Genomic DNA, 21,214 nt, shown 5'->3' on the forward strand with positions numbered 1-21,214 from the left:
AGGAAGCCTTTTAGCTATGGAGAAGGGAGGTCAAAGCCTCTACCTCCCTCATCCCAGTGCACGGCTATAAAATAAAAAAGCACTGAACCTGAAGCAAAGAGTGTCCTCTAAACATGTCCAATTCCTTAAATATCTTTAACTTATTTGAAAGCAAAGCATTAGGGGAGATAGCCCTTCTTTCCAAATCTGAACAAAGTTTGGCAGGAAAAAAGAACGAAAAGAAAGACAATACTCCTAAATCAGGGCCGAGATGGCCAGCCAGATGGAAGAAGAAATGTTAACGATGCTCTGTTACCACATGGAATTCAGATGCCCAGCCCTTGTTGTGGATCACACAGAAACCAACACTAAATCCCAGACCTAGCTTGTTAGAAGGAGCTAGTCCTCACAGCTGCATGCCGATGGATGGTGAGGCTCTTCTGTTTAAGTCAGGGGGTTAACAGTGTTTTTTGGTAAGGGGAACCAGAATGACCCAGCTCATGGCAGAGGTAGGCAGACACCAGGGACCCAGCCACCATTGCCACTTCTCCCCGCCTCTTAGCTGTGACGCAGTGCAATGAAACCTCTGCCAAACCCCAGGGGACTAACTGCATTGAGACGCAGGGAGCTTCCCTGCCAGACCCAAATGCTCCAAAGGCATAGTTCAGTGGGCCAGATCCACAGGTTCATGGACCAGATCCAACCCACGGGCTGTATGTTCCATACCCCTGCTGTAGATACATCTAAGAGGTTCTGAAAAGTCCTGAGATTGAGCACTGCTCAGATGCCTAGAGGACACAACCTGTGTTCTCTGCTTTGCTACTCCCATGTCCCTTTTTCTTACTGGGTTAATGGCTGAACAGAATGCAAGTGAGCTGTCACTCTGCCTCCTTATGTCTGTGTGTCATTGAATCAGGGTGGGATGAGGTGGTTTTCGCCAAGGTGACGATACATCTAAACTTTGCATTGGGGTCTGTATGGCATGGGCTCAGAACATTGCATCTGACTTCCCTCAGAGGGAGTAGCAGTTGATCCTCTGGATTGTGCAGAGGTCAGGAGTTGTGGTAAAAAAATCACTTTGCCTTGTTATGCAAACCTTCCTTATGCAAGAAGAGCCTAAATGGAGGCTCGAGCTCTCCAGAGAGTCATATGATGACTCAACTAGTAATCTGCACAGCCTGTGGCCTTAGCTAGGCCTTGGAATGACTTCTTCCTCCTGGTAGGCATTAGTATGACTCTAGGTTTAAGTGGTTTGGATTAAAGGATACATTTGAATGCACTAGGTTTGAGCACAGGAAGAGGCCAGTCACAGTAGGGATGACTCTTCCTTTTCATCCTTTCACTGCTACCAGAACTTTGCTTTTAAGTCATCTGAAGTCAAAGGTTTTACAAAGCTGGAAGCCCTTGGGCAACTCCTCCTCTCTCCAGAACCATTCGTCTTCACCATTCGCAAGTCACTTTTTCTAAAGCAGTGTAATCTTGAGTCTTTTACATTTCTAACAGCTTATATAACAACAGGGAACGTATTAAATTTCACTGTACCTAAAGCAAAAAACCCTTCCAGAGAGATCAGGACAACTTCCATTTTTAAAAACTATATCAAGGAAAAGGAAAGGTTTTTCAGATTAAATCAGTTTTGTAACATTAGAGAGTAATCCCATGTTGGTTGCAAGGAGAGAAAAATAAATGTGAAAATCTCGCCTGCTTCCTCCCTTGGTATATACAAGTAATAATCACTTAGTAAAGCAAGGAGTCAGGAAACCAGTGAGATCCCTGTATCTTTCAGAATCTTTTTCTTCTCTGCCAAGTAAAAATGACCCCTTTCCCTTACAAACCAGGAAGCAAGGCAACAGAACAGTAATCACCTTTGAAAAAGATAGTAGCCCACATCTACTAAATAATACAATGTCATTCTTACCAACAACATTTCAAAACAGCAGCAGAGCAATGTTTGCAGTCACACAGAGACATTACCTGTCGTTAACCAAATACATGGAGATTCAGTGGTAAGACTTAAAAACAATCCTCTTATCATGGAGGCACTATTCCCAACAAATGTGTGACAGGAAAGGATACACAAGGGGCAGTGCTGGCAACTCTCAATGTTTTATTCTAAGTCTTATGCTATTTAACAGGTTGTTTTGATTTTTCTTTAGTAAGATCCAGCTCTAGTGTCACATCAAGGGACATAAATATGGTCTTTAATTTAAACAGATTTAGCATTTAGAAGATTTAGCGTAATCACTGGGGGGGGGGGGGGAACAAAACAGTAAAACAAACCTGAAAGGCCTGAAACATGAAAAGGCAAACAAAAACATATCACATTTGTAATTTTTTTTTTTTTTTAACTTCCCCAGTTAAGCCAATCCTCATTTCTGAAAATTGTGGCTGCACATACCAGACAGTTGTGCAAAAACACCTTTGGGAATATATTGGTGGGATCGTAATTAAGTTGGCACTTTGATTCGTGAAGTGTGAAACCAATTAAAAAACATTCCACTACTATCCTAGCTCTGCACTGTTTTACCATTGAACCCAAGTTCTAGCAAATAGATGGCTTTGAAGCATCTAATGTCGTATTTTCTGAAATGACACCTTGCACCCATGAAAAGGGCAAAACCCTCCTCAAGGACTTAATCTTACACCCACTGAAACCAATGGCAAAGCTTTCATTTTAGTGGTAGAAGACCGGGTCTCAATATGGTAAGGAGCTCTTTTACAAGATCTGGGAATAAAAGGAAGTCTCTGTGGTTGCTATGCTCTCCCATTTACCAAGGGAAAAAATTAAATCACTGATGTAGCTCCCTGCCCTGCAAATTCCTACCTCATGCTGAGGTACAGTCACTCAACTCCTGCCCTTGTAGTATAGAACTGCATCACCAATGGAGAGGATGATTTATCCCAGCATACAGATGCACATAAAATGGATATTTCCCTTTCCAGAGTAATACTGTCAATGCTTGTTTCCAGCAACACCCAGTAAGAGCAACAACATTTACCCTGGGACTGTTCCTCATACCATGTATTTAGATGATACTCCCTATATTAAAAAAATATATTAAACAGAACAACTACTTAGAAATAACAGCACCAGGGCATCAACATTTTGCTAAGAGCAGGGTGTTGAGTGCATGCCATAAATGTAGACCAAGCACTATTAAACATGTGCCTACTTGACACTTTCACCTAGCTCAAAACACTAGTAGTACTTTCTGCTTCTGATCCTTCTCCCAGTTTTCCATTTCAGTCAATCAATGAACCCATGCTCATCTCCCCAGGACAACTCAAATTTTTTGAAGCAAGTTTTCACATGACAAAATAGCAATGGCTTCACACACACACACACACACACACACACGTTCTAGTACATCAACTGATTTCCTTTCAGCTACTAAATTTGTAATTATCAGAAAATATATATAACTTGATTTCTCTGGTATAACTTGCTCCCTACACAACTATGCTGTTTATTATTCAGGATTTCCTTTATCTAGATGCACATCAGCTTGTTTTTTAATCTGAACATATACTGATCTTTTATTTTTACATTAAGCTTTAAATCTAAAAATCCCTGAGCAATAATTTTTTTATTTTATTTTATTTTTTTACTATAAACAACAGATAAGTGTGAGCTACATTTACAAAGGGGCTAATACTACATTGCCTACACCTCACACTGGGTAGTGCTGTAGTTACAATATCCTTGGCACTCCCTTTGCATGAGTGTAAATTACTACACCCACTGCAAGGCAGTGAAGAAGAAGATACAACATGTGCCTGCTCATTAAGTCACACTTTCCTTATTTTTCTTTTTAAAGACTAATTTCTAAAACAATTGAGTAGCTGAAGCATTTCATACCTCTCTTTCCTTATTAGTGACCCTGATTTCTAGTATTCCTAGTAATGCTTTACTATTACTGGATTCTTTTAAAAAACAGATTGTGTGGGAAAATATTAAACTCCAATTACTGGTTTACATATCAAGAACAAAGTGGCTTAATGTACACAGTTGTATGTTGATCTCAAAATATGCTTCAAAATGAGACTGTTTTTTGCGCAACCACTAACAGTTATATGTACATTGAAGTACAGTGTGTATATTTAAAACGTATAATTCTGGACAGCCTGGCTTGTCTAAGACTACTAAACTAAGATCGAAAGTGGAAGTTTCCAATTATCCCATTCCGACTATTTTGTTCCTACCGGAAGGATATTACAATCAGTAGATTAACTGTGAGTTAAAGTTATTTTTAAAATATATCCTACATTTTACATGCTAAATTAAAAACAGCTGTAATCAGAGCCTTGAACAGGCCCACTCTGTCAAATCCACGCTCAAGGTCCACTCTCGCCAGGACCGCCGGCCTGCCAGCAGCCTCCCCCAGCCTGGGCTCTAGCTTGTCTGGCCTGCCACAACAGAGGCCTGAAAAGATTTAGGAGGCCAGGCCCACTTTCAGGGGCCCAGCACAGCACGCTATCTCCCCGACGCACGCGTTATTTTTCACCCGAGTGGTGTCCTTGTCAAGACCACCTCCCTAGCACGCCTGAAGGGCATCAACCGTGACCTCCAAGCCTCCCCTGTAGCCCCACCCTTCCTCCCTGGTGTTGGCCGACATCATATTTAAGAGGCTGGGCACGTCACTCATGCAAAAATCCTGCCAAGGCCTGTTGGGGTTTGGGCCTGTTCCTCCACCCCGTTCTGCTGCAGCTGGGCTCTGCCTGCCCTAGGCCCCCTGTGCCAGGACCCAGCTGGGGGGCTGCAGGCCTCCCCGCTCCAGGCCCTGGTGCCAGCTGGGCAGGGCTCGGCTCTGCGCCTCGTGCCCTGCCAGGGTTGCACCAGGAAGGCAGGCTGCAGCCTGCCATGCGCTCCCCAGGAAGGGGGCTGGCGGGGGGGGGGCACCACCTCGGAGCCAGTGCTCGGAAATGAGAAAACCAGAAAACAGGCACGCTACCCCTTTAAGGGCCCTTCTCTCACTTGCAGGCTCAGAGTGTCACCGGCTGGGCTGGGCCGCTGCCCCCGGCGTCTCCTCCCCGGCTCAGCTTCCAGCTGCTCAGGCTCCCGCAGCCTGCAAGACAAAAGCTCACCGTGCACCACCACCACCACCCTCCCCCCCCCAGCCCCGGAGTCCCTGTTTCCCGGCTCGCTTCCTTCTCCCCCTCTTCCTGCCCGCCTTCCGCTTGGCCCTGCTCCCCGACAGGGGCACTCCCAGCCAGCCAATTGCCTGCCTCCCTCCCTCCTCGCAGCCAAGTCTCCTCTTTCAATTAACTCACAGCCCTCCTGGCCATGGCTGTGTTTTCTTAAAGGCGCAGGGCTCCGGCTGCAGGGCCTCTCTCTGCCTTCCCAGCCCGTGCGACAGTGCCTTTCCTTCACAGGCACTGTGGCTAATGCTTCGCTTAGACCGAGAGCTGGGCAGGGTCCTCGTCTCTTGTGTTAGGCAGACTTCTTCTTTGGGGAAGAGCCTGACAAATTCTTCTTTGCCAGCTTTCAGGTGCACCCTTGCGAAGCATTTAAAAATTCTTCTTTGCAAAGTTCGTCTCCCAAAAGTTTGAAAACAATTCTTTCCAACTGTGTGCTTCAGGGGTGTGTGTGGTAGCCGCGCTGGGCTGAGACAAAAAGAAATGCAAAAATCTGGAACTCATTCTCAGTTGGTCTAATAAAAAGTATCATTTTGGAACCACGAGTTCTAGATTTTTGCATTTTCAACTATTTGAGATTTTTTTTTAATTCTTTGCAAGCTTTCAGGGCCAAGCTTGCAAAGAAGAATTTTTTTCCAGCTAGTTAGGAGTGTTTAAATTCTTCTTTGCAAGTTTGGCCCTGAAGGCTTGCAAAGAATTTAACAATTCTCAAATACTTGGAAAAATTCTTCTTTGCAAACTTTTGGGGACAAACTTGCAAAGAAGAATTTTTAAAGTCTTTGCAAGGGTGTACCTGAAAAGCTGGCAAAGAAGAATTTTTTCCAACTATTTAAGAATTTTTAAATTCTTCTTCACAAGTTTGTCCCTGAAGGCTTGCAAAGAAAAAATTTTCCAGCTCTTTGGAGTTGGTCTGAAAAAAGATACTGGAGAACCTTGTCTGCCTATGTCCTTAGACGAATACAGCTGCAGCCTATACCCCTGATATCTTTTATTAGACCAAATTAAATAGTTGGGAAAAATTGTTCTTTGCACGCTTTCAGGCCCTTCTCCAGGCATTCTTCTTCTCCCTCTGCCTGAAAAATAATGTTTGTGCCCAAATGCTTGCAAAAGAACAATTTTTCCAACTATTTAGTTAAACTGATAGTTTCTATTAGACTAGTCAAAAAACCTTGTCTGTGTCCATAGACCAGTGTTTCGCAGCTCATGGGTCATGACCCAAAACTGGGTTGCATGAAAAAAATGGAAGGCTCACGAACAAATTTTAAAAATGGGTTCTTTTCTTAAAAGAGAGAAACATGGGAAACTGCAAGCGGCTGCTTGCCCCCCCCCCCCCCCACATATCCACCCCCTGCCCCACACGCTAGGGGGCAAGGGGCAGTGGGTCAGGAGTGAGAGGCACTGGGTTGGAACTGGTCATTCATGTTTACAAATGGGTCCTGGTACAAAAAAGGTTGAAAACCCCTGCCTTAGACCAACACCATTACAATCAACAACCCCCTACCAATAGCTAGAGCATTTTTCTCTGGCCCTTCTGCTACATTTGGCTGACAGCTGTTGTATTTTAATTAATATATATGCCTTAATGTTCCAGTTGAAAAAAAACCATGATAGACTTAAACAACCAAGTACTTCATAAAGCTGATTTTTTTTTTAATAGCCAACATCATCTCAAGTTATTTAGGCATTACTGGTAACATACTGGTCAGACAGACATGTGCTTCAGATGGATGTACAGTAGACAAGCACCCTGATCTGACCCTGAGTTACATTGCCACAACCTTTATATGACCTGGGTTGTGGCAGTGTAAATCAGGACTAACCCTGCAAATGTCAAAGGAGTTGCACAGGAGTCACGTTCAGACTGATATATTATACACAAACACCAATTCATATTCCTCAGGAGACACGGCAGTGAGAACAACATATTTGCTACACATTTTGTTCTTAGGATTTTTTTTTTTGGTCCAGTTTAGGATTCTTCCCATCCCTTATGGTTTGTGTGTCTGCACGAAGCAAGCCTACCAAAACTGGATACAAATTGTTGTTGTGGGTTTTGCTTTGTTGTTTCCTTAATATATAACCAAACCAAGTGCCAACTCATATCAGTGACCCTTAACATTAATGTGCAGAGGCATATCCTTCTCATCTGAGCTGATTCAGAACATGAATCAGAAATATTCTTTGCTTTAAAGATTTATATTTGGAGTATGAGGTACAGAGATAAGTTCTGATTAAGCCTTCAGTCCACCTAAAACATTAAATGGTGTTTTTTAAAATGCAAAAATGTAAGCGGCTTTGATCTAATTCAAATGTTACGTGGTTCAGCTGCAGAGATGCCTCCATGAACAGTGAGCAGCAGCCCATTTATGGAGCTGAAATTTAAGATAATTGTCGTTTTAGATTCTCTGAGTACTCTCTCAGCAAAACCAATCTTGTTTTCTTATTTGGTTTTGTACGCATGATACAGTGAGACAGGGTTGCCTACATGCTTGTATGAAATACATACAGTTACATGTGTGCACACGTCTGTGGTTAAACTGAAAGACCAATATTCAGATTTCCCTTAAATGGAACCAGTGATATCCAGACAACTGCTTCAGTCAGTCTGTTTGTAAAGAAACTAGTGAACAGCTGCAGTGAAAGGAAGTAAATCACAGCTGCCTTAAAATTTAATAAAATGCATTATGCTAGAGAATCTGCAGATAATGAAACATTTTTAAATAGCAAGTTCTCAAGTACAATATTGAAAGTGTGTGATGTTTTAGAGGAGCGGGTGAGCTTTTCCAGTCCATTTTCTCTTTCTGCACACTTTTGCAAAACTATAAGCCAGAATCTCCTCTCTGTTTCAGAAGTGCAAAATTACAACTCAGTCACCACACTTGTCCCGAATTCAAGAGCAGAGAAGAGCAGAACTTGGGCCTTATAGCATTACTGATAGGAAAAGGCATTTGTTTCATATTAGTAAGAGACAACAGACATCAGAAAAGGGACATCATCTTCATGACATTTCTAACATTAATTATGTGGGAGCCTCACATTCAGATATAAATTCTAGAGAGATGGGTACACATTGAGTTATGCTATAATTACCTCAGAGCACAGAATATTCTTAGAGATCTCCTTTCGACTAGTGTACTTCCTAAAGACAGATAGGAGTGTCTCCTCCACGTTCAGAGTGCATGTAACAGCTTTGTTTCGGGAATAGTTTTCTAGAAAAGAAGAGAAGAATTTGTTTGTGTTTATAATATAATTGTTGTTGAGTAAGACCTGGAAAGATATTACACACACACACTGGTGTAGCTGACTGTGAAAACTATAAAGATGTATTGAAAAAATGGCTAATAATTTGGGACCCGCAAGTTAAAACTAGCTGCACATGCGTGTTGGCCCACTAGAAAGTTCAGTTATTTATGTTTGCCACTCAGGCACAGAAACCCAGAAACAACCTGGTTTTTCATTTTGACTATAACATTTGGTGACTCCACAGTCAAAGTCCACTAGAACTGGCACGTGGCAGCTGCGTGAAGCAGCAATTGCCATGTCCAAACCCTCCTGCAATCCAGAAATTGATCCCATGGAGGGATCCTAGATACTAGCCTTTTCTAGACAGTGAGAGGTGATGATAGTTGCACTGCAAAGCTATACCACAAACTCAGCTCTGCTTTGTTACAAAATCTCTACCCATACTTTGTAGATACCTATGCTTTTGTTATTTACAGAAATTCTCCTTTTAGAAGGGTGAAATGTATGAATTGAGAAAGCTCTCCATCCAAGCTACTCCAGGGATTCCTGGGGGGGGGGGGGAGGACAAGCAGGGAATAAGAGGCAAGCATTTGACTTTGGTATTGACAAAGGTACTCTGAATTCAATTCACTCAGGTTTTTTCAAGATCTAAAAAAAAAATTTGTTTTAAATCACCAATCTGCTCCCGTGTTGCCTAGTAAAAGACACCAGACTTTGAAATGGAAAAGAAAAAAAAGTATTTGCACCACAAAGAGCAGCTATAAACAAAAAACAAAATAAGAAACTCCAAAGAAAATACAAAAGCCTCAAACAATACTGGCATCAAAAAAAGAAAATGAAAATTTTGAACCAGTTCATTGCTGAAAGCCTGACAAGTATACACTCTAATTCTGTGATGCATATTCCTATTTCAATTACAGTCACTGATTAGAAAACACCTACTGTCATAGTGGCTTTTTTTTTTCTTTTGCTTCTGGGTTGGTTCTGTTTTGTTTTTAACCAACTTATCAGTGCATGCCCTTGACCACAGTACAAAAAACATTTACCAGCACTCTGCAGGTGAAAGACTGTTCTACTGTACAAATTGTACATTTTAGGAACTCAGCATTTCTTTAGCACTGAAAAGCTATTTGGGCATTCCTGCACCCGTAGGCTAAGTGGTTTGCTCCAGCCAGGGGGGCCAACAAATGCTGATATTTCAAGAAACATAATCTCTTAATGATTGGGATCAGAGGAAGGGGTCTGGCCGTTAAAGGGACTGCTTGAAACAGGCCTAATCTCAGACATATCTGAACCTACAAACAGAGCACAGAGTCAGCAATGCCACCAACATAGCTTCTACTGGCTGCAATCGGTCTACCCAAGGGTGGTCCATCCAGAGAGATTGAATTCCATGTCCTATCTCTCCTACTGATTTATTGCTGCCTGATCGTTCTGGCCCAACCAGGTATCAACATCCATTTTCTCTCCACCGACTGCAATGAAAATTGGGAACTACCAGTGTGAGTAAGTATCAATTCTGCCACACAACAGTGTGCAAACATTTCCACAGGTTTTTGCTTTATCATGGCAAGGTTCCTATTTACTTCTTGCCAAACTATAGAATTTCTCATGTCTCCCTTGTTACTAGCTCACTTGTACAAAAAGTCCTATTCTGTGAAGCACATTCTCTCTTTTTCAGTCCACATTAAGAGACTGGATATTATTTTTTGTGGATAAGCTGAATGTTTTCCTGTTCAAGTCATTCCTGATATTAGCCAAGCACAGCACTTATCAGTACTGGTGCACAGAGTGTGGTCTCAGCTTCTCATATCAATCTATTCAGGGCAGTGATATGTAACAGCACATTCCTTTTTTTTTTTATTTTAAACCCTCCTTGTGATGGTGCCATGCTGATCTTCTCAAAACACACTATTGTCAACCTTGGTTTCCTACAGTATGCAGATGTTTTTGCATGTGCTAAAATATACTTATGTGGAAATACATGAGTAAGGACAGGATTTTTTAAACTTTTTCAGCTGTAAGTTTCCAGAAACAGCATGATTATTTTTTCTGGTTAATTCTGGAATTGTGATAGGTGTCAGTCCATAAACCAGAAAGATCTGTCAGCACCTGTAACTGAAGTGCTAGTCACACTAGGCTGATTAGAGCAGTAAAAGAAGGGACCACCCCTACTGTACAGGAATCTAATACAATACCATCAACTCACATACTACCCTTTACAGAAAAAATTACAGTTCTATATCTGACCCAATTACCATTCTGTTTGATGGTCACCATTCCCAAGTAATGCACATCCATAAAAATGATGATGATTTTGGAGTTCAAAGCTGATGTGTTTTCATTGTGAAGGAATAGAAGAAAAAATTACTGCAGTTCCTTGTGGGGGGGGTGGGGGAGGGCAGGGGAGCAGGAGACAGGAGGGGTTAGGTCAGCCACTCCTAAATGGGGGTCATATAATTATATGAACACAAAATGGAGCTTTCCAATTCCCTTCCTTAGCACAACAGCACTGGCTTTCAGTCAGCAATGAATGTACCATGTATAAATTGCTTTTTTTCCAAGAATTTTCCCTGCCCTCCTCCATTATTTTTTCTGCTTGGTGTTGCTTATATTAACAAATGCCATATATGTAAAATGGGAGGTAGAGGACTGTGTGTGTGTGTGTGTGTGTGTGTGTGTGTGAAAGAGATTAAATATATATATAATTTAATCTCTCACTCACACACACATATATATACATATATGATTAACATACATTGTGTACACACCCACAATCATCCTCTCTATATATGAGAGCTAATGGGTTTAATCTCCCTACCTATGAATTTCTAATATTCTAATCACCCTATAATCTAATATCTGCAATTTACAATTATAAAAAATATCTACTAGAAAGTAAGCTGAGAATAGTAGTCTCAATTTAAAACTTTATCTACAAGGCTAAAGGGTGACCATTCAGATTTGGAAATTCACCAAGACAGAAAGACTTTTGTTCACTGAGCTCCCTAACATAAAGGCCCATTCTGAAGGGCAAAATACTTGTGCTTATAAGTTATGTCTGAGATGACAAAAAAAGAGCACAAGTAATAGAAAAACAACTAAGTGTAGCCCTACAGTAATTAAACATTTCAACAAAAATAAAAATAAAATACAATTTATATTGCTAAATTATTTTAAAATTTGGAAGATCATTTTTCAGCTAACAATATAACTACACTAAAACTGTATCAGTCCATGTCCCCAAGTCAAATATAGCCCCTAAGGCAAGGTTTTCAAAACTTAGTGAAAGCTGCCAGTGCTCTGAAAATCTGGCCCCTCATCTAGATAGCAAAGGTATATTTCAAGAGCCTGCTTCTGAAAATCTTGACCTAAGTTTTGCTCCAAGAAAGTACTAACTCAAATATTGTACAGTACATACTACAATGAGACCAAATCTCTGGTTGCAGTGACACACTAAAAATTTAAGGTAGATACCATAGAAAAGAAGAGTTTGACCTCTACAGAAAAGTTTTGACAACTTTGATTCACCTGAAACTATCAGTATGTTAAGTCTCATGTTCTCATGGCATTCACAATGGCCAGCATTGCATCAGGAACTGACAGAAACCTATACCACCGTGAACCTTTTGTAAGTATGAGGACCAAGGCTTGCACTAGCAGAAGTACTAGTATGAGTCTGAATCTTACAGAAAATGTTGTTGGCCACATGCCATTTACCAAGGGAATGGATGGAATTCAGATTCTAGAGTTTTCCTAAATCGACTACCATTCTTGTTAGCAGGTATACTTGGGGTGGGTGTAAAGTGTGATGCTCATCCAATAAGCCAACAGAAGGATGTTATGCTTAGCTTAATGCCTCAGTTGTTCTCTTAGACTAAGCACAAATGTTCAAATAGCTCCAGGTGGAAAGCACTCTCTCGCACTTTACTGAAAGTGCTGTAAGTTAGAGCGCATTCCAACCCAACAGACATGTGCTGTTTGCCGAAAGGGGGGGTGGGGGGGGCTCAGTGCCTGCTTGCACTAGCCAGGGCCAGCAGGCAGGAGAGACTACTGCATGCCTTCCAGGAGGCTGCTGGAGTGGCTCCCCCATCCCTAACCCCTGCTAGCTATGGGGGGAGGGGGGGAAGGGAGGAGTCTTCATGGCAGTGGGGCTCTCTTCCCCCACCTGTAGCCAGCAACGGCATCACAAGTTCTCTTTGCTGCTTTTCGCTGTGCCAGGAACTCTGACCAGGGGCGGGAGAGAAGAGGAGGAATGGAAAAAGAAGCACCCTGCTGAGCGGGCCTCTCAGCTTCCCAGCTTGGGTCTTGGTGGGGGCAGGGCTGGGCCTACGCTGCAGAGGGGCTCCTTTTCCAACCCCCCACTGGAGTTCACAGTACAGTGAAAAGAAGCACAGAAAACTCACACTGCTGGCTGCAAGTGGAGGAAGTGGCTCCCCTGGGCCTGGCTGCAGCATGCCATGGGGTCGGGGCAGCTGCAGGAACAGAGGCTCCCTCCCCGGCCCCCAGCCAGCGGTGGCTCACAACTAGACAGTATCAGAGGCTGTCACTGACTCGGGTCAGTGACAGCAGAGGGGACAGGGCCAGCCCAGGCCTGGCCAAGTGGATAAGCTCTGCCTGAAGTGAGCGTGCTGCCCTGTGTGGGGCCCCTGGGATGCCAGTGAATGCAACCGAGCCTAACCCACAATAGATGTGGCACAGACATTAAAAAAACCCCCACCTCTCTAAAGTAGTCTGATAGCACATCCATCGAGGGTTAACTTACAGCACAGTCTGCCATTCTGCTGTGTACATTTGTTCTGTTACAGCTTTATAGTATTTTCTGCGGTCCTAACACGAATTAAATGTATCATCTGCACCTAGACTTAATGAGCGAGTAGCAAGACTTGCAGACTAGAAATCTGAATCCCAAGGCTTCAAAGAGAAAACTTCTTCAAGTCTCAGGAGAGAAATCAAGGTACAGAAAAACTCTGCTTAGGCTTTTAATTACAGCCATGTTTATTACAGTTCAACATGATTTTTTTAGCTTGGTATTCCTACACACAATCATTTTTACATACTCAAGCTTAATTCCATTGGCATTTTCTTCAAACTACTGCCTACAAATAGAGGTTTGCAACAGTACATAACAACCACCAAAGAGAAGGTTTAAGATTATGAACAGGGACCATTAAACAATAATGGAGTCTACAACCAGCCCTAGAAAATGTAGTAATTCATTAGAAGAATTTGTTGAGCACAAAAGCTTAATTTTTTTTTTTTAATTGCATCTGAAGACTAGGGTCAGAAGTTTCATAGTCTCAAAGCAGTAAAAATGTTATTAAGTCAACTAGGGAAGGATAGAGTCTTACAAGCATTTCTCACAAGAGTTCTGTTTTAGATGTACCTGTGACTTTCAGATCCACAATTAGTTTATCATGCCCTTCATTTGATTACATGCTGATAAACTGGAGATTCTGCCAGGCATTTTAATTACTAATAAGGCACTGTCAACTTGAAATCTGGCCAGTTAACAAAATATCAGGCAAATTCACCCCTGAATTCCCCTGCCAATGTTTATTAATATAGCATCTTATTTTCCTGTTTTCAAAAACAGGAAAAATAAAATCTTGCTTGAAAAAAAGTCCTCATTCCTTTTCGATTACAACCTTATCTTACAAGATGCTTGTAACAATAGGATGCAACATATTTTCAGATTTTAAAAAATGGCTATATTCTTTTAATAATGATACTGTTACCTACTCTCTTCAGTTGTGGTACATTAGACATGCCTGCATCAGTCTGCCAGGTGGAGGTGGAATTGGTATGGAAGTCAAGCCTGAGAATTCACCTGCTGCCCATATTCTGCATATAAAGTACTGCTAAGTATGTACTTTTCCAGAAAAGACACAAAACAGATTACTCTTTTCTTGCCTGCACTCTCGGGAAGGTCTTCTGAAGCATAAGGCTCTTGGTGAAAGCTGAAGAATGCACCTTGCATTTCCTCACCATTCCTATTTTGAGGCTGAGCTGCAAGAGCTTTTTTAAAGAATTGGTCTTTGGGATACTGGTGCAAAAGTTCAGTTAACGGGAAAAGCAGCAATCAATAACAGAATTTGCAGTCCAAAAAGAAACCGTTGTGTACACGGCAAAAAACAAGCAGCAGAAGAAGAAGAATTTCAGGAACCAAGTGCTGCTGGGTTTGACAATGCACTGAAAATGAGAGCACAGTGTCTGTCAGAGGAGACTGAAATCTAACCACATTAGTCCAGGAGGCATGTATTTCAGGGCGGCTTTCAAAGATAATTTTTCTGACTAAACTGACCAATCCAGCAGCAGCAACTCACTGGTAACAACAGTAGGCGTTTCTGGCAGACCACCTTTGGGGTAAACAAAAAAGATGTGAAGCTGTTCATATGCTAATTTAATTATACATGCTAAATTTTAACATGTCCCCTCTTCAATCAATTACAATATTGCATTGCAAATTAAAAGAGTTTATGACTTGTTGCTTGCTTTACTAGTATAAATATGGTCCCCAGGAGCACTATTAAACTTCAGCAAAAAAGTTCAGAGCTCATCTTTGAAGGTGAGAAAAGAAAGGAAGGACAAGCAGCAAGAGAAAAAAAAACAACAAAAAGATGTATAAAGAAAGAATAAACAAAGATGTGCAAAAAAAGGAGATGAAAGTAAAAACGAAAATGAGACTTAAGAAAAAGAATAAGTAACGAATACTGTGCTTTTGCTAAGAAGATAGCTGGCAGTGACATGCAGGCTTGTGTTTCAATCTGAGCTTCAGGGTCTCCCAGCATTGCCTGGGGGTACTGGTAAAGAAGCACTGGAGCCAGGACCTGGAGAAAGAAGCAATGCTTCCAGCTGATCAAAGAATGGTCACAGCTCTACAGAAAAGTTCCTTCAGTCCTCCTCAAGGTAAAAACTGCAGCTTTGCAGCGTAGAGCCACAGATAAGGAAAATCATGTTAAAAGAGGGAAAAAAAACCTTATACCAATTCTTTTAACAGATATTTTCTCCTGCTTTTAGATTCTAAGTTATTGTGATTTTATTGGGGGGGGGGAGGAGAGAAGAGATGGGACCATAACATTTTAGAGTAGCTCCAATTCAGCTCCTGTGTCAGATAGCACATTAATTAAAGTGCTTGCACTTTGTTTATATTTTCATGCTCCACTGTCATAACCACCAGTACACCTGCAGCAATACAGAATTACGTCCAAATTAAGCGTCAGAGGAGATGAAGCCAATGAGAAATGGATCTAGAAAAAATCTTGCCTCTTTCACCATGGACCCCACCCCTTCATTCACTGCACATTATCCCACATATGTACTGAATTATCATCCTCATCGTCCAAAAAGCTCTGTGCAATAACTGCAAGAACAGGGGCATGAGCAGACCCTGGCCCTGGGCCTGAGCTAGAGGAGGGTGGGAGAGTGGAATGACCAGGAAGTGGAGTTGATGGGCCTCCAGAAGTCTTCTAGCATCTAGTCTAGTCCCTGCCTGAGCCCTGACCAGACTCTCCTGTACAAACACAATCTAAAGAGCAGAGGGTTTGCTCGCAGCACCCACAACCGAGAACACCCACCAGGGGGTCTCTGTACTGCTGGGGAAGAAAAAGCCACCAAGGGCTTCCTGAGGCTGGTTTCTCCCCCCCCGCCCCCATCCCCTGCCCTACAGCAGGGCCCGGCATTTCACCTCTCCAGCTCTGATCCCCAAGGCAGCACCACACAGAGCACCTCCCCAGACCTGCAGTGGAGAATGAGGAGGGGGAGAGCCCTGCCCACTGCAGCAGCTGTGTCAGCCTGGCCCAGCCTGGGCATGGGGAGCCAGAGGCAATCCAGGTGCACATCTCCCATGGCTCAAGCGTGAGCCATAGCTGGCTGGGAAAGGCCCCACCCCATCCCCAGCCTCTCCTGGCCTGGCCCCTCTGTGCCCACGGGCTGGCCCAGCTCAGCCCCACAACCCCATGCCCAGGCAAGGTGGGCAGATAGCGGACCTGGGCCAGGCTGCAGGGGCAGGGCCCTTCCCAGCTGGCTGTGGCTCGAACTGGGGCTGTGGGAGGTGTGCATCCTGACTATTCCTGGTTCCCCATAGCCAGGCCAGGCCAGTCTGTCATGGAACCACTGTGGCTGGGGAGTGAGGGATGGAGGGCTCTGTGCAGTGTCCCCGCGAGCCCCACTTCTCTGTGATTCTCCCCTTCCTCCCCCACTTCAGCTCAGGCCCAGGCCAGGGCCCCTGACTGGGGTCCCAGGCTGGTAAGAGATGGAAGGAAGGGGGGGATTAAGCCCCTCCCCTTTTCCTCAGGCTACCAGCTTCTGACCACGTCACTCCACTCCTGCCTAGGGCGATGCTTGGGAGCAGGGTTTCCCACCCCCACCCCCTTCTCAGCCAACTGAAGAGATGACAGTGCTCTGGCTAGGAGCAGAGGGGCAGGACCAACCCTGCTCTACTGGACCAGACAGCACAGTCCAGGCCAGGGCTGCAAAACATCCTGGGATGCTGGGGGACTGTGAACTAACTTAAACCAGGAAGGAAAGAAGTTCTGTAAACCGGTTTAACCTAAATCATTTAAGTCTGATACTACATTCAACCAGGTTTATCTTAAAGCAGTTTCAGCCATTTTGAAAGCAGTTTATATGCACTGGATTTCCTTTCTGTTACAGATTTAAACCAATTTAGGATCACTTAAACCTGTTATTGTGTAGCTTCTGGCCCCCAGCCTTGGGGTGCCACAAAGAGTCATCTGCTCCGGAACCATGGCAAGGCAGCACATGGCTATGTGTGGAGCACTTAAAGGCAGCGGATCAAACAACCCCTTTTCACCTGACGCTTAAAGGAACCATGTAGGGTCACTACTCCATCATGATAGCAATGGGCTCAGCTGGCACAGGGAAATGCCACAATGGCAGGGTGACTCAGCTCCCTGATGCCCTGCAGTTGCTGGGGATTTCCCTGGAGTAGTAGATTACCAGGGTAGTAACCCAGAAACCCTAAGAGGCCTGGGATGAAATGAGGCTTCCCAGCCATTAGCTCCACTGCAAAGAGGAAGGTGTTGGGAAGCTTCAGGTTCCCAGCCCTAGGGCACATCCCCCACTAGAGCCACAGAGACAGGAAACAGCCCATGAAGTGACCCAGCAGGAAGCCATGCAGAATGGGGACATTTTAAATAACATTAAAATGAGTTTTAAATGTGGGTTGGGGGAAAAGAAAGGGAAAAAAAGGTTGTTTATTTGTACGGTGCACAGTGTATTTATTATTTGGAAGGAAACAAGTGATCCGAAGAGTGTTTAGCATCAAACTAAAACATGGTTGAGAATAAATTAAAAATATTGAACAAGACAATGTGTTTCATTCTTCCAAAACACATATTCACTGATTGTATTTGACTCAAATTCTTAGGAGAGTTTAAAACTGAGCTGACTCCTGTATCTAACAATGGTGTAAATACAACGAGGCACTTCCTTCTTTTCTGCATCCCTCAAAAAGTGATGAGAATCTGTATTTTGACCCCTTGAAGCTAGGGCTGCTTGGAGCCAGGGTTTTGGCTCTAAGTCCCATATGAAGTTGAATCCAGAACTGCAATTCAAATCTGGACTTTTAATAAGGACCTGATTTGGTTTAAATTTCTAAACAGTTTCCATTTAACTAAAAACCTTGTATTATTATATTTAGACATGGAATTTTAGGCTAAAGAATATGCTAAGCCTTAAGCAAGATTATCCTTGATAAAGGTGCTATTTTAAAAAAATATATTTTAGTGCTCTTAAAGCATGTAACCCTTTGCATCCTTTACTTGGTTATTTGATGCTCTTACAGCATCCCACAGGAGAAACAGCAGTTCAAGGATTCACATCTCTAGTTATCAACTTATACACACTGTTTTTCCTAAAATTAAACATGAAAAATGTGTGTTTGACTTGTAATCAAAACAATATGGTATAAACGGATTTAGTTTCCATTCCACTGTGATGTGTTATTATCTTCAGGGAAGTTGGATCTCTAACTCACGGGTGGGCAATTATTTGGGGCTGCGGGCCACATAAGGAGTTCTGGGGAGCTGACACAGGCTTGGTCAGCACACACTCTCCTCCCCTACCCTGCAACAGCTCACCAAAGCTTCCTACGTGGAATGGAACTGCAGGTGGGCAGGGAGCTGGCGTGGGCATGGATGGGCTGGCACAGGCACCGACCGGAGCTGCCCTGTGGCTCCTCTCTGCCACCCTGCCAGGTGGTGGCAGCAGCGGAGAGGAACCTCAGGGCATCCTCAGCATGGGCTCCAGGTCCCATTTTTTCCCTGCTGCCAGTGCCACTCACTGTGACCAGGGGAGGTGGATCCAAAGTGTGCATTGCAAGGACCCTGATCCCATGAGCAGGGTGGGCCTGGGCCAGGGCCATGTGCTCAGCCTAGGGCTGTGGCCCTGCTCGCATTGGTCTCCAAGGGGTTAGGACCGGCAGCAGCAGGAAGGTGCTACCTCCACACCAGGGCCCCCGCCACCACCAGCTCCACATCCAGATTGCCCTTTTACCCCAAGTGGAGGCTGGAGCTGCTGCTCCTTCCAGCTGCCACCACTGCCAGTACAATGGAGACTGGCAAGGACTTGCGCAGGCAGGGCCAAAGCCCCAGGCTGAGTGCACAGCCCCAGCCCTGGCCTGTCCCACGCAGAGGGTCGGGATCCCCGCAGCATCCACCCCAGACCCACCCACCCTGGTCACAATGAGTGGCAATGGCAACAGCAGCAGGAAAAAACCAGGACCCAGAGCCCATGCCAGGGTCACTGCTGCCACTCACCATATCTGATGGAGGCAGGTCCAGAGCAGGTGCTGCAGGGACCCTGCCCCCCACCAGCATTCCCTCCAAGCTGTGCAATGTGTGCAGCAACGCAGGCATGTTCATACCACGCTGCCAGGTATGCCTGCATGGCCGCACACACCACACAGCTTAGAGGGAACGCTGCCCCCCACCTGGAACAGGTCAGGGTTGGGACTGTGCACTCAACCCAGAACTCAGGCCCTGCCCATGCAAGTCCTAGCGGCAGTGGCAGCTGGAAGGAGCCGCCACAATTGTTGGGGCTCCTGGGAAATGGAGTCCAGCCACAGAGCTGCCCCAGCCCTGCTGTGTGCCCAGGGCATGGGATGCGCCACAGGCTGGATGGTGCCTGGGTCACTTGGGACCAAGGGACCTGCCACAGGCCAGATAAAGTCAGCACATGGGCCATATTTTGCCCACCCCGATCTAACTACAAGGATATACTGGCGATGACAACTAGAATGCCTCTTTTCCCTAATATTTCTCCACGAAAAAAATAAAATGGGAAAGCATCTTATATGCAAACCAGCTTGCAACTGTATATAACCACTTAGCAAATATTTACAAAGAACACAAGCTCCCAAATTTCTAATACAAAGGTTTTGAACTCCACAGGACTTTAAGACCACCAGTATCTTGTCCATTTAAACAACTTCTCCATACAGTGCAAGTCTCTTCAGTCAAAACTAGGTCATAAACTTCTCTACTGGAAAGCGTTTATAGCTCTTTGGACTGACTTATTCTGTTCGAGAGGTTATAATAACAAAATAATCTTGCAAAAGTACCTCTTCCAAACTCTAGTAAGTTATTGCCAGTTTGGAAAATTGGCTCATTCCTTATCCTTATTTGGCTCCTCTATTCCCAAATTTCTTGCTTGAAACTTTTTCTAGAGAAACACAAAACATCAAGAAGAACATAGAAAACTTTATTTCTCATTTATTCCAAATTCAAAGTTACAGTGTGATATACCTGTTGCCATAGTTTCTAAAAGTATTAAAAGTTAAAATCCTGCCAAAGTTAACAGCTAACTTATATCCTGCCTAGTGGTACAACCCTTGTTTGCCACACAGGAGGCCCAGGTTCAATTCGCAGACACGCATATAACTACAGCTATGGAGGCATGACACGTCTGGACTCTGTCTGGCCTTTGGATTCCATCTCAGTGGTCTAAAGGGAGGATGGAAGGTCTGGGCAGCCTCCACTCCTCCACAGTCCTGCCTAGGCATGTGTGTTGAAGGTCCTGGTGATCTTTCACGCGTATACCCTGATCCAGAAGGATCAACAGTTACCTACTACTAGTCTGAGAAACAACCCATCTTCATATATTCACATACACAGACATATAATTAGTGGATAATCCTTATTCTTCTGTAGGTTAATCAAACCATCCAATTCACCTTCTCTTCTCTCAAACATTCACAATATATACTCTCTTTCAGTCATTCATTTTGGCACAGAAGAATAAACAGTACAACTTTTCTTTACTTCTTAGGACTATGAGTCATGTAAAATACAAACAAACAACAAAACCCAAGTCTATCCAGGGTTAGGAAGTTTCCACCTGGGGCTCAGCCTTTTGCTCCTTACTAAACAGCAGATCTCACTCCCTCATTCTAGTGCAGGCAGATTCCAAGTTATAAGATTAAAATTATAAGGGCTTACATGGAAGGCAACATCCCACTCTCTTCCTACACTATGACAACTGCCGTCACCAGACAGCAAAGGCCCTGAATAACATCTCCCTTAATGTTTTTTGGTCAGTGCATAGGCATGAAAAAGGGGAAATGAGGACACTTGTCCTCAGACCAGAAGTACTGTACAATATTAACTTGGCTCAGTGCTCATGGTCAGATTATAGAACCAACATCTCCATTTCAGTTCAAATGGAAAAAGAAACTACAGGGTGCAATCTTTACCCAGCTGTGTGAACTCTGTTGCCCAGATGTTGTCTGCCAACCAAGCAGGATCAACATAACACTGAATTACTATCCTCTGCCACCAGCTGGCTCTGTTTTTTTGCAAATTGGCTCCCTACAAGTTCTACTAGCAATCTTTAT

General features: G+C 43.8%; 1 protein-coding gene across 47 annotated transcripts in view; it reads right to left on the reverse strand.

The window, feature by feature from the left end:
• The window catches only part of LOC102563423 (hypothetical protein), a 718,626-nt gene that overhangs the window by 564,002 nt on the left and 133,410 nt on the right, over positions 1 to 21,214 (reverse strand). For 37 of the 47 annotated variants that reach the window (XR_009460815.1, XR_009460817.1, XR_009460816.1 and 34 more), the window contains one exon: positions 8,206 to 8,324. The exons of 6 other annotated variants lie outside the window; for them this stretch is intronic. Coding sequence is in view for 2 of the 41 variants with exons in the window: in XM_019490370.2 (XP_019345915.1) it covers positions 8,206 to 8,324 (119 nt within the window). In the remaining 39 variants the exon portion in view is untranslated. Of the gene's footprint in view, positions 1 to 4,931; positions 5,177 to 5,250; positions 5,571 to 8,205; positions 8,325 to 21,214 lie in introns of those variants that run through there. 4 more of the 47 variants (XM_059724322.1, XM_059724325.1, XM_014606691.3 and 1 more) reach the window with 4 other exon arrangements.

Source organism: Alligator mississippiensis, chromosome 3, assembly GCF_030867095.1.
Source record: "Alligator mississippiensis isolate rAllMis1 chromosome 3, rAllMis1, whole genome shotgun sequence".
Classification (NCBI taxonomy): Eukaryota; Metazoa; Chordata; order Crocodylia; family Alligatoridae; genus Alligator; species Alligator mississippiensis.